A 14,199-nucleotide genomic window follows, 5' to 3' on the forward strand; every position below is an offset into this window, starting at 1 on the left:
AAAATGCTTTTCTAAATCTTTTCAAAATGAATATGTACTTTTTATCACTTTACTTTCTACTCTTTCACTGCATAAGAGTATCTACTAAATGACTAAATCTCAGAATAAAAAAGAGGAACTGATACAATCTAACAGATCCATCCATCCATGGCTAGATCACGCTAAGACCCTCCTCATGGTGAAAAGCCGTAAGCTGCTCCTCTGATCCTGAAATAAGAATCTGTATCCAGCCCCGAAGAGAACCTAATGAGCTTTGAAAGGCAACCTGGCATTTTAGATGCATTAGCAACGACGAGCACATCATATGTCACTAATAGCCTCTCTAATGATGAAGAACAGTGTGACTCTCCGATCAGTTAGCACAAGTGAAACATTAATGAGCCAATTAAGCTCAAGTGCCGTTGCTTGCTTTTGTAATTCTGCAGAGAGCGTTCCCCAAACTCCACTCAGATCAGACGCATCAGTAGTTAAACATATCAGATTCCATATTTTTCTGAAGAAGTAACAGATACATTTCTACAATTTCTACAAAATGACTGATTCAAGAACAAAAGAAGCATGGATAGGCCTAAATATTGGGTTCCAGATTTAACCTGCAATTGCAGTACTTATATACCCTAATAAGCCAAAACAGTATGACTGCCTGCTTAGTATGCTGTTGATCCCTCATGTGTCACCAAAGCAGCTCCAATCTGCTGAGGTACGAACTCTGCAAGGCCTCTGAGGGGCTCTGCAGTATCTGACAGCAAGATATTAGCAGTAGATCCCTAAGCAACTGTCCTGTAAGTTGTGAGCCACTGTGGATCAGACTTGTTGCTCAGCACATCGCACATACTTGATTGACACATAAGTGCTGCCAGCATTGCTGCAGAGGTCGAAGAAGTGGGAGGTCAGCCTGTCAGTGCTCAGACCATACGCTGCACAATGAATCGACTCAGTCTGCATGGCCGTTCGGAAGCTGACGCATAAGAAAGCCCAGAAACAGTTTGCCTAAGACAAGCAGTCCAAGAATATGGTATACTGGAAACATGTCCTGTGGTCCTGACAAGACCAAGATAAACTTGTTTGGCTCAGATGGTGTCCAGCATGTGTGGTGGTGCCCTGGTGAGGAGTACCAAGACAACTGTCTCTTGCCTACAGTCAAGCATGGTGGTGGTAGCATCATGGTCTGGAGCTGCATGAGTGCTGCTGGCACTGGGGAGCCACGGTTTATTGAGGGAAACATGAATTCCAACATGTACTGTGACATTCTGAGGCAGAGCATGATCCCCACCCTTCAGAAACTGTGCAACATGGCAGTTTTCCAATTCAATAATGACCCCAAACACACCTCCAAGATGTCAACTGCCTTGCCAGCTATTCAGACATTAATGGTTGTGTGTTGAGTTCTTTTCAGAGGACAGTAAATCTATACTGCTATACATGCTGTACACTGACAACTTTAAGTTATATCCAAGTTTAATTTCTATAGTGTCGTCCCATGAAAAGATATAATATTTGCAGAAATGTGGTTTACAGAGGGGTGTAATTTGCAGAGGGGTGTACTCACTTTTGTGAGATACTGTAGGTAGATGGCATGTGTGAATTAGCATGGGCAATCTGACTGCTCTGTGGCTACATGGTCCCATATGCGGCAGGATGCAACGCATTGTGTGTTGTGACACATTCCTCCTGTAAACATCATTAAAACATTTCTGGGACTTATGCCATAGTAGCCCTTCTGTCAGTCAGACAGAATAGCCTTCCTTGCCATCTTGCATCAATGAGCCTTTGGTACCCAACATCAATGCCAGTTTGTGGTTGGTCCCTCCTCAGACCACTGTCAATAAATTCTCACCAATGCTGACTGGGAGCACCCAACAAGCCTTGCTGTTTTGGAAATGCTTCAACTCAGTCTTCTTGACATAATGATCTGGCCCTTGTCTAAGTTGATCAGGTTTTCACACCTGCCCATTTCCCCTGCCTTCAACATATCTACCAGAAGAACTGAATGTTCATTTGCCATCTGATTTATACCAGACATGCGCTGTTGTCATGAGATAATCAATGTTAGTCATTTCGTCTGTGAGAAATCATAATGTCTTGGTTCATCTTATATCAAGATATATCTTTATGAACATGGCTGTTTCAGATATTTAATACAGTCCAGAATTTAAAATCTGATCGAATAAACTTTGAACCAGCGGAATTGGGCTGGGCCTCAATAAATAACAGGATGTGACCGTCCAGTTGTAATCTTATCTTGAGCCAGTCTTTTGTCCTGGACCCTGTGTGTCCTCAAAGCAACATAACAAGACTCAGCACACCTTGAGTCAACCCCAGCACTGGCTTCAGGGCACTAGGCCACATAAAAAGGAGGTTTAAGAATTATAGACAAAAGGAAAACTTACATGAAATATAGTAGAGTAAAATATATCGCCATTGTCGAAAAAAAAACTCACACCTCCAAAATGGTAACTTTACAGAAGAAGGAAAAAAGACACACTTTACTCTTAATGTAAGTCAATGGAACCAGACTTTTTTCAAAGTAATTTTGGGCTGTTTCCTTTGGTCCATTCATCATGAAATTTACAGTAAAGGGCAAAAGGCATTTTCAAATTATGTCAAAATCTGAAAAATGACAAATTTTTCTTCTGATGCCAGCGATATGAATGTTTTGCAATATATTGCTTAGATCTTGGAATACGTGCAGTATATTCCATTTTCACCTGGGACGAAAGGACCTCAGTGGAGGGGAAGGGACATCGGAGTGCCCCCAATCATTACTACCATAATGAAAAGTGGAATTACCTCCAAAGCAACCTTAATGAGCCAACTTAGCACTTCAAACACATTAAGCCAGAGTGTGCTCTCTGGATATTTGCTTGGGCATAGAGGGCACGGAAAGAAAGATGGGTTAAATAGCACAGCATGAGGCAGCCTCTTTCCTGTCTCTTGCTTGGCCTGCAAAGCTATGGATTGAGAAGCATCTGATTGGGAGGAGGTTTCAGGAGGCACGCTAAATCCCAGCGACCTTGGCAAAACAACACAGTCCCTTTGAAATGGAAAAGAGCTGAGAACAAGCCAAACACAAGAGAACAGTGCTCTCCTCCACATGCACTCTAGCTGTGTATCTGTGGTTGGGAGAATGATAAACTTGCTATGAAAAAGGGAGATGTGAAGTGTATAAACTGCTACAAGTAGAAAAACAGAGGATAACTAGAGAGAGAAAGAGAAAGATGGGGAGTGAGTGAGAGAGCAATGGAGAGATAGAGGCTGAGTGGCACATTATGTCAGATGGCTCTTTTAATTAAATGCTATGAAGGCCAGAGCGAGTTGGCTAAGAGAATTCCGTAAAATATTCCCCCTCTGTCTCTTTCTCCTTCTCTCTTACTTCAGGCATGTAGTGCAAGTTTCATTACAGTGTGTGCCTAAACTGGCCTGTTAGTAGGGGTGGGAATCTTTAGGCACCTTACGATTCGATTACGATTCAGAGGGCCGTGATGAGATTATAAAATGATTATTGATGCATCTTGGTGCATCTTTTGTTTTTCCATACAGGATTTCTATTTTCTCATCATGTGATTACTCAGTACTTTTAAAGGAAAGTATTTGTAATGATCCATAATGAATTACCTCCAATATCTTTTATTAATAAATCAAATGGAAGTGATGTGACAAGTGAACTAGGAGGCTGTCATTCACTGCTCTTGTTTGGAGCACATTAGAATCTGCAAACTCATCTGCGATAAAATGCGCTGGTAGGGTGAAATAAGATCCAGTGATAATGGAGGTCCACACAGCACGTTACAGCCGTCCTGCCCGTTTTCTTTAGATTTTATAACTTTGGTTTTGGTCTCGTTGTACAGAGTCAGGGGTCACTGTATCAGTAAAATATTTTCAAGACTGGACGTTGAATCTCTGCTCCAAAGTGTGCAACATGTGTGCACGAAAGCCCTGGTTCTCAATGACTGAGAACAGGTGTGCAGACTGCAGGTCTCATAGCAACGAAGTCTCGCCTCACTAGTAGTGAACGACAGAGATTTAAGACAAACATTTAGAGATGAATGGACGTATTCACATTTATATGCAATGTAGTGGGTTTCCGGCTCGTTAAATCTGCAACGAGAGCCTGTCAAACACTAAAAAGTTGCGGAGATGAAGTCGCTTCTCTTTTGAATTTTCCCAGTCCACTTTAAAAACGTGCAGCAGTTACATTCGGCACCTCAGGCAGAATTTAAGGTGAAATGGGAAAATTCTAACAAGAAGCTGGTGAACGAGACGCAACTTCAGCTTCGTAAATCACTCGAATGTTGAGAGACATTTTAAAAGAAACTGCTCTACTTTTGATGAAAAGCTTTCTGGCGGAGATGGGAGGAAAGCAACCTCAGCTAAAGCTTAAGCAGAGTAAAGTAAATCTGTGTTTTCATTTATATTTTTAGCCTATACTAGGACATTAACACCTACTGAGATGTAGTAGACATTAAATGTTGTGGCTCCCAAGGTGATTTGATAACATTTGGGTTGTGACTCCTGACCTAACCTGACTTTTATTAGGCTACGTTTACACAGCAGGTAAAAGTGGCCCAAATCCGATTTTTACCTCATATGTGACCCAGATTTGTCATTTGTGTGTCAGTGTGAACAGCAAAAAACGCACTGAATTTGACATTTTCAATTCCGATTTGAGACGCTTTCATATGTGGTACTGAAATCCAATCCGTATCTGATCTGCGGCAATGCGACTCAGTCTGAACAGCCAGATCGGATTTCATGTGACTTTTACATCAGTCCAATTTGACATTTGTCATAATTTCGTGCTGCTGAGACTCCAAAGAAGTGGCCGTGACACCATAACGTGTCTTTTACGGTGAACTCGACCACACTGTGGGTGATGAGCCCAGCTGTCAACCACTGGAACTTCATAATCACTCGTGATGCTGGCAAAGACGAAATTGAAAGCCCCGGGAGCGACTGGCGTTCTTTGGCCGTCATTACAGTTTACCTCTGGACGAGCCGCCTAGTGAAGCATTGTTCTTTTGCGCATGCGGGTCAGTTTAGGAGCTCATCTGTTCAGACTGATGTCACATACAGATCACATTTAAAAGATAACATGAAAAGCCAAACAAAACAATTGGATTTGGTGAGAAAATCAGATTCAGGCCACTTTTACCTGCTGTGTAAATAAATGAAATATTTAGAAAATCAATTTGACATTTATGAATCGATTCAGAATCGCTCATGTCCGCATCACGGTGCATCTAAGAATCGAGTTTTTCCCGCACCCCTATCTGTTAGTTTCAATTTCTCCATCTTTTCTCTCTTATTCACTCACTCACTCTCTCCCCAACCACACCTGCCCTAAAATACAGGATGATCCGAAAAGATTCATCCAGTTTCAAAATGATTTATTTCACTTGTAAATCATTACAGAACAATGCAGTAAACTGTAAATGGTTTAATTGAGCATAAAGTTTATTATGTAATTTTACAAGTGCTCAATATGAACCTCCTCCAGCTGTACGGACAACATCAACACCACAGTCAAATTCATCCCATACTCGATTGAGCATGTTGGGTGTTGCTGTACTCACAGCTCTTTTAATGCATTTTCGAAGGTCAACCAGTGTTGTCGGGAGTGGCACATAAACAGCAACTTAACGTACCCCCACAAAAAAACTGTCACACGGTGAGAGATCTGGTGATGCTGGTACCAACAACAAATGCTCTGAGCTGTTGGAGGTTCGCTGCCGTACTGACAGTGAGAAACTCTATGATGCCCACTTGCAGTTGGATTGTGATTGGTTCCTAGGCGCCTCACAGTTGTAAAAATATGGCACTTTGAAATTGGATTATTCGTTTGGAATAACCCTGTATGATGGTGTTATGGGCAGAATTTGCTCCATCATCTGATCACAGCCTGAAAACATAGTGGAGAAGCTTTGGTAGTAGAAACTGGACAGTTTGGTTGTATGGAGGAAACATTTTCCATTGTACAAATGGATCAGGGTGCCCAGTCTTATTCACATAGAGCGGGTGTGGCTGCAGGTTTTCGTTCCAACCAAGTAGGAGCACTGCTGTTTTCTAGCTTCTTATGACTGACAGATTGGGCACTGCTGCACTACAAAGTGAACTACAGGGAACCCTGGTCCTGGAGTTCCCCCGGCCCTTTACAGTTTAATTGCTTTTAGTTGGTTTCCTTGTTGGAACTCACCAAATTATTACCAAGCCCTTCCAAAGTTGAAGAAGGTGTTTAGAGCAGGAAAACACAAACATTTGCAGGACAGAACTCCAGAGTCCTGTCTCAAAGCTGAGGCTGCAGCTGAGGCAGGCTGCGATTCCAGGGAGGTACCATTTTTCAAGTGTCTTTCAAATAAGAAAAACACACCCTTCTTTTCTGAGAATTCAAAGAACTCAGCTGGCAGATCCTGCCAGACCTTCAATCACTCTCAATCATTTGTGCACATTGCAAGTTTCAAAAACTTGCATAGCATATAGTCCTGTTTGAAGATTATGAAGAAATACATTGCAGTGATGGGTACGCTGGTCACTAAGCTGCGACAAGTCAGGACAGCCTACTAGTCCATGCGGCTCTTTTACCACCCTGTTGCGGCTCCACAGCAGAATTAGAATTTTTAGGTCAAATTAAAATAATCCTCCTTTCCAGTTAAATAAAGCTCTGCTGATCATTCAACACAGTTTAACAATAATAATAATGTAGAACTGCTGTTTCACCATAGCAATGCAGAAAACAACCTCGCCTAGCTGGTAGCTAATGAAAAAGCAAAAAAGGAAGACTTAAGACAAACATCAATACTTTAGAGACAGGCGGACTTATTTGCCTTCATAATCCAGTCCAGCTGGTTTCCTGATAAGTTTTACATCTGCAATGAGAAACTTTCAAACACTAAAAAGGTCATGAAGCTGAAGTCAGCGTCTCATCAGCCAGTGGCTTTTTTTTTCCCGTTCCACCTTAAATGGCGTGGCTGGTGACTCAGGCATCATTTAAGGCGGAATGGGAAAGTTAGAACAAGAAGAATGTGAGAAAAGTGTCTATAGCTGAGCCAAAGCTTAAAACAGAGCAAAATAGGTCATTTTTTTCTGTTTATATTATATTTGTTAGCCTGTGTTAGAACATTAGCACATATTGAGACATATTTACAGCCAAGATGGATATAAAATCTTGTGGCTCTCAAGGTGGTTTGATTTTTGTTGAAAGGAAAAAATGCAAGATGCATTTACATTTGGGTAGCTGACCCCTATACTAGGCTCTCGATGGTGTATGGGCAAGCACTGTGGAGGAGTGTTCTCATACCAGAGCTAGCAAGGTCTCCCAGGACCAGGGTTGGAAACTTCAGACATACCATATAGTTTAATATAATAATATAATACATCATATTTCTCTTTCTTGCTCTTTGTCACCTCTTCTCACTCCATCGACATGTAACTTGGACTCACTTAATGTGTCAAAGCCCATTTCTGTGGTCTCAGTTCTCTCTGACACAGTGCTGAGAATAACAGGGTTCTGTAGCGTTGGAGAGGCTTCGGCGGACTGTGGTGGACCCTGGCTGGCTGACAGGTCCTTTTATGAGAGTGAAGTGTGAAGGGTCAAGCCATTAGAGTGACTGCACCCTGGGGACTGCCCTGTACCAACTGGCCATGTTTCCATGACTACCTCATTCCCCACAAGTAGCAGCCGGATTGATGTGAACCTACTTCAACCCTTTTAGTCGTAGACAGGATTTAGTACATTCTGTACAAATACAGCTGGAAGTCAATTCGCCAGCCGAGCAATAAAGTGTGGAGGCTACATTCTGCAAAAAATGAAATCACTAATATAAAATATAGACAACTTTATTTAAATAAAAATATGCATTTCCCCAGTTTGCTCACCTTCCATTGGTGTGTTGCTATCTGGCCGGTTGGCGAAGACCACATCCACATATTCCAGCTGCAACCTCTGAAGCGAACCCTTGAGGCCTGGAAAGAAGAGACCATATGAATAAATAGGAATATTAACATTGCTAATAATCAGTCAAACCTAATAGGGTCAGTTAGCGTTACACAGCTTAGTGATTTGCCATTAGCTTCATTCATTCTCACTAGCTGCATTCAATGTTAGCCATGTTAGCTTTTTTGAATGACGGAACACTTTAAGATGATTCGTTTGCATAGATTACACAAGTCATCCAGAATATAGGAAATGAGTATTATAAATAATCTATATGTAGCATTAGAGTGAAATGTATGGTAAAAATATCAAAACTCTGGGAAACTGCTTCTTTTATAGGTCTCACGGAAGGAAAAAAAAAAACATTTACAAAAATTCTAGAAAATTCTAGTGTAGGAACCGGTGAGCATGACTGGGTCATTTTACAGAAACATCCATTTTTGTGTTCTTGGCATTTAAAGATATATTACACTTGAAAAACATGTTCGGGTTACAATTTATTTATATTTTAATTCAAAACTAAGTTATTTTAACAATTACACCTTCTTGAGCCTCAATTTAGCAATATTAGTTTTCGAATCAATCAGATAGAATTCCAAGCACCACAGAAGAGCTTGTCTCCATAGTCATGTGTGAAGGTTGAGGCCATATGTTGAAGAAAAAAAACATTTTTCTGCAATTTTAACTACAATAATCTATACTATGACTATGGAATGTAGAAATGTAATGACAAAGAAAAATAATGCCAAATAAATATTAGAAAATATATAAAGAAAGTTGTGGTACCCAGGAGTCGTGTCACTGGTGTTACTGCGTAACAAAAATCTCCTATTTTTGAAATAAAAATCAAACTGATGACATCACTCGACTTCCTTTTACCTATCTTCTGAGGATCTATGAGGAAAAGCACATGGTGAGTCCACTCTGTCTTTTCAGTTCTCAGAAATTCTCATTTAGCTCATGATTTCATATGAAGCTTTTAGTTGACGTCACTGGTGTGACCCACTTTATTCTTAGGAAACTGTGAAAAAATAGAATACAAATGGATTAAATTCCATATTTTGGTGGGTATTCCATGACAGGCATCATGTGGTTTGACGCTCTGTTGGAGACATTTTGCAAAATGTATTTTTCATTGAAAATGTCACTGGTGTTACCTTTCTTACGTGTAACACCGCTGGCGCTCAGTAACGCCAGTGACTCCGATGGAGAGATAGCAAAGTGGACGTTTCTGTAGAATGACCCGACTACTTTAGTGGACTTTAAGATTTCCTTAAGTAGGAATGCTAATGTTGCTAATAATGAATCAAACCTAGCAGGGTCAGTTAGCATTATGCAGCTTAGTCTCCTGATTCTCATTCATTGCTAGCTGTGTTAGCGCTTTTTGGTGACAGAACACTTTAAAGGTGGTTTGTTGGCATTTTGCCTTTGCGTTGTATTTAGGAATGAATCAGACAATGAATGAAAGCTAGTAGGGTCAGTAGTATTGCGCAGCTCAGCCTACTGATTTCCACTAGCTTCGTTCATTGCTAGCCATGTTAGCATTTTTGAGTGAGGGAACAAGCTGGGGAAAGTTAGCAACCTGTCAGCATGACGACATTAGCATAATACTCACTGCCCTGAGATTTCCTTAACTACGGATGCGAACATTGCTAATAATGAATCAAACCTTGTAGGTTCAGTTAGCATTGTGCCACAGAGCCTTCTAATTCTCACTACACTGTAAAATAACAGGAGACATTTAGTTAAATAAAGAAAAACTTGTCAATTTACAGAAAATATCTGTTTAATTGATGAAGGAAAACTGATTTAATTGAAAAAATCTGTAAAAAAATTTTTTTCGTTAATTTATGGAAAAAATCTGTTTAGTTGATGAAGGAACATTCTGTAAAATAACTGAAAAATCCAGGTAATAAACTGCCAGTACATTTTCTGTAATTTTACAGAATTTTCTTTTTACAGTGTAGCTTCCGTCATCGTTAGCTGTGTTAGCATTTTTGGGCGACATAACACTTTAAAGGCAGTTTGTTAGCATTTTGTCATTGAGTACACTCTTTAAAAGCATGGTTCTTCAAGGAGGATGTGTTGTATATAATTCTATATAGAAAAACTTGACATTGGAACCCGTTTTGCTGCTATAAAGAATCATTTCCAAAAAGAACCATATAGAGGTCATTCTCCATTTATCTCAAGAATGATTTAACCATACAAAGAACCATTTAAGCATGCAAATGAGCGTTCATGGTCATATATAGAACCACTGTTTTTACTAAAGAACCCTTTACACCAGTGAATATGTTCAGTTTTGTGTAGGGATCATAGAAACGAATGCAAATGCATTCTGCTTCTTTTATAAGACTTTTTAAAAATGCTAATGTGACTCACAATAAATGAAACGAGCGGTAACCCGTTAGCATGGCTGCATCAGCATAATTATAACTTCCCTCAAGATTTCATTAATTCATTGCAACATTAGCACCTTCCCTGGTGATTGACTTTAAGAGCTTTGCTGAAGGCTACAGCACCAGTTCTCACCAACTTCCAGCCCTTCTGTGTTCTCACTGTTGTATCTGCAGCTCTGTAATTTTCTGCAGTTCTAACCACTGACCTGCCTGGGGAGCTATACACCCTAAGAGTGAGATTAGCTGGCACTGTAATAGCCACCTCCTTGCTCTGAATGACCTTCTGTGGTTCACTCTCTGATGGGAAACACACCCCACTGAACCAACAAGACTAACTGTTTTTTGCTCTCTATAGAGTTCCACTATCTGGACTGATCCAAGTTGAGTCCATCACTTAGACCTAATATAAGATCTATAAGACTCATCCATTCTTAGTATAATCAGTGGTCTTAACTAAGGTCTAATGGGCTCCAGTAAGAAAAACGGAATGGTCCAACCCAAGAACATGACTGTAAATTTATAAAAAAATAAAGACAATGTTTATTTTGTAACTGGCTTCTGTGCTTTAATACAGGCTAAGGTGTGTGTAAGTAGTGATATGCACCTTTCATTTCAGACCACCTTTCATTTATTTCCAGTCAAATGACAACTAAGTATGTGTACATAACCTCAATAACTAAATATCAATTTCAGTATTCACTAAGTGCTTTTACATGCACTTAATAATCCAATCATAATCAGATTTCTGCAGTTAACTGATTATTGAAATGGTCATACTCTGATCTAGAAATCTTTTAAATGAAGAAATCTGATAAAGAGGCTGGATTTTAGCTCAGTAATCAGATTTCTCAGTGCATGTGGACTCTTACTCTGATTTCTTTCGTATTTCTCAGTCTGCGCATGTGTGACAACAGACTGCTGTACTGGAAATTAGTAAGCAGTGTTGCCGCGAAATGCAGCAAAATACTTTTGGAGTGATGCTAAAACCAACCACTTTCTTGACGAGATGAAGGATTTAAATATTCTTTGTCTTCTAAATGATGTATGTTCATTTTTCAGGTAAAGTGGTGCGATGGTTTAAAAAAGAGTTTTACATTACGTTTACGTCACGTCTTCTGTGAGTTTATTGGCTGGTTGTAAAGCAGAAATCTGATTACTGTCTGACTCATGCAGACCCGAAGTTTCACATTATCTGATTACTCAAGTGCATTGTAGCTTGGCATGTGATACCCCAGGCTCAAGGTGGAGGCCGGATTCAATATTGTGGCAGCCATTCTCTTTATTAACCCAAATAAGTACACACAAACCAGACCAAACCAAACCAAACCAAACCAAACACTGCACTAAGCTGGCCACTTTTCAGTCTCGTCCTTGAGCTTTTCAGCTTTTCAGTCTTTTTTTTTCTGCCTCCCCTCCCTCTCCCACTCTGTTCCCTGTCAGCTCTTTTTAAACGTGCTCAGGCTGCCTGCCAGATGAGAATCAGCTGGCTCTCATTAAAGGCAGCGTGAGCACCGGAGCCTTGTTATCGCCCCCAGCTGGCAGCTTGGCCGCCTGGGTCGAACGTAGCAGCCTTGCTGTGTAACAGGTGCCTCTTCTGGTGCCTCTATTGGTCGGCACCAGCGTCGTCCTCCTCCTCCTCCCACCGTCATTCCCGTGACTTTGCGCTCCGCCCCCTCCACACTCGCAGCTCTCTCCCCGATGTCCTCGCCGATATGTGTCGCCACTGAGTGCTCAGGCCCGCCTTTCTGCCGGCTCTCTCAGCCGTCATCGTCGGGGCCCGGTGGGCTGGGGCAAGCCACATGCATGTAAACACACTCAATGTGTCCACTCTTCGTCTTTATTTCAGCGTCCATTCTTTTCAGGAGACCTGTGTTCAGTTTTTTAAAGAAATCTGCTTATTTTTCCAAACGTCCAAAGTTCAGTCTTAGAAGTTGGTTGCACGTCCTGTTTCTCACACGAAGCAAGTCATTCCAAACACATTCAGTGATTTTAAGGTGTGAACTCTGGGGTGCACCATTGTTCTGAGAACACCAGCAGCTTCTCTGCATGTCCTCTACATTTTTGTCTTTTGTCTTTTTTTTCTCCGTGAGGCTTCTGAGCAGCTACACATCCTTTCAGACCCACGGCGCAGAGTTCTCACAGTGGAAGGACAGACAGAGACACCTGTGGATGTTTTCCGATCTGAAGTATAAGTGGAGCTCGATTTTCTCTCAAAGATGAAGGCTTTAAGTCCTGTTTATATGGTTACGGTTGGATTATTTTGTATCTAATCTCCTTTTCTAATCTAAGATGTATGAATAGCTTGTGCTTAATGGCCATTTTGACTGAAAGTGTAATATTCAAACGTTGTAGCTTATTTGTGTTAATTGAATGAACGAATGCTTGAGTGTGCCAAGGAATCCAGATGCAGTCATATTCAAAACACCACCAGTCTGATTATGTATTTTGTTGATTTTTGAGTGAAAGTCTGTGTAAAGTATATTCAGATATTTGTTTCTAAACTCTTTGCATGTGCTATAAAACAACTGCTGGAATGAAGACTGTGAACTATAAAGTACTGAATCTGTTTTTCATCATTTTTGTGCTCACGATTTTTTGGACGGGCTTGAAATCATGTCTGGATGACGCACTGGATGCATACTTAGCACGAACCTTCCTCTAATACTATAACCTTACAAAAACCAGCCTGAGCGGAGGTCACCAGGGTGACCCTGCCTCGAGTTTGGTGTTCTGTATATGGCCCTCTCTGTTGGTGTGTTCAATAAAGAGCGCGTCTTGCAGCAGATCATGGCTGTTTTTCCTTCTGCCAATGCCACAATATAATACAAATGTTGCCATATCTTTTACACAGGCAGCTTTCATTCTTCCATATCTTACTGTTTTCTCCCGATACGTTCAACTCAGTTAATAAACGCTACTAAAAAGCATTATGTTCTCTGTATATGATATGTTAACATTGTTAAATTCACTTAGAATATCAATAAAAACATGTCATTTGAACAGAGTTGGTGAATGTTTGTGTGTGTGTGTGTGTGTGTGTGTGTGTGTGTGTGTGTGTGTGTGTGTGTGTGTGTGTGTGTGTGTGTGTGATCCTCAAGGCCCCACCAGACTGACATTTGAACTCAGCTCAGTGGTGAAGACATAACAAGGCTCCTCTGACACGTACCAGATGGACAGCGAAATCACACACAAGAGAAGAGAGAGAGAAAGAAAGATGGTGAAAGAACAAGGGGGAGGAGAGAGAGAGAATAAGAGAGAGAGAGAGAGTAAAGTGAGAGAGAGACATTAGAAACAGAGAGAAGAAGCACAGCAGCCCTTTGAGGTCTAACTCACACTGACACAGAACAAACTGCAGGCCAGTGGCAAGACCGGCAAACACAAGCGCTCATTTATCCTCCCTCTCTCTCTCTCTCTCTGTCTGTCTGTCTCTCTCTCTCTCTCTCTCTTTCTGTGATATCTAGGCCAGGGCTGTGTGTGTGTGTGTGTGTGTGTCAAAGCAGCCCTCAGTCCCTAAAGCAGCACATATGCTGAACTGTGCTCATCTGCTGAGCTCCCTTACAGCCCCACCGCACTGAGGGTACAGAGTACCAGTTTAATGAACATACAGGTGTAGTGAGATTGTCATATTTAATACTTGTTCAGTTTTATTTAATAATAACTTGTACAGTATAGGCTGCTGTGGATTACACTTTGAAGGAACACATAACATTGAGGACTTAAGTTTCAACAAAGCCTAAATTTGATTAGTTTTATTCACTACCCATTGATTAAGCTATATGCATTATTATCTGCACAGATTTGTTTCATGAAAATAAAAAAAATAATAGTACCATTAAAAACCCCATTTCCCAAAGCTGGGGTGCTGCG

At 40.9% G+C, this 14,199-nt stretch overlaps 1 protein-coding gene across 3 annotated transcripts in view; it reads right to left on the reverse strand.

Moving 5' to 3' along the window:
• The window catches only part of kcnab1a (potassium voltage-gated channel, shaker-related subfamily, beta member 1 a), a 245,703-nt gene that overhangs the window by 11,993 nt on the left and 219,511 nt on the right, over positions 1-14,199 (reverse strand). For all 3 annotated transcript variants that reach the window (XM_017715430.2, XM_017715427.2, XM_017715428.2), the window contains one exon: positions 7,873-7,959. In XM_017715430.2, coding sequence (XP_017570919.1) covers positions 7,873-7,959 — 87 coding nt within the window. The remainder of the gene's footprint in view (positions 1-7,872; positions 7,960-14,199) is intronic.

The sequence above is a fragment of the Pygocentrus nattereri genome, chromosome 7, assembly GCF_015220715.1.
Source record: "Pygocentrus nattereri isolate fPygNat1 chromosome 7, fPygNat1.pri, whole genome shotgun sequence".
NCBI classification, from domain to species: domain Eukaryota; kingdom Metazoa; phylum Chordata; class Actinopteri; order Characiformes; family Serrasalmidae; genus Pygocentrus; species Pygocentrus nattereri.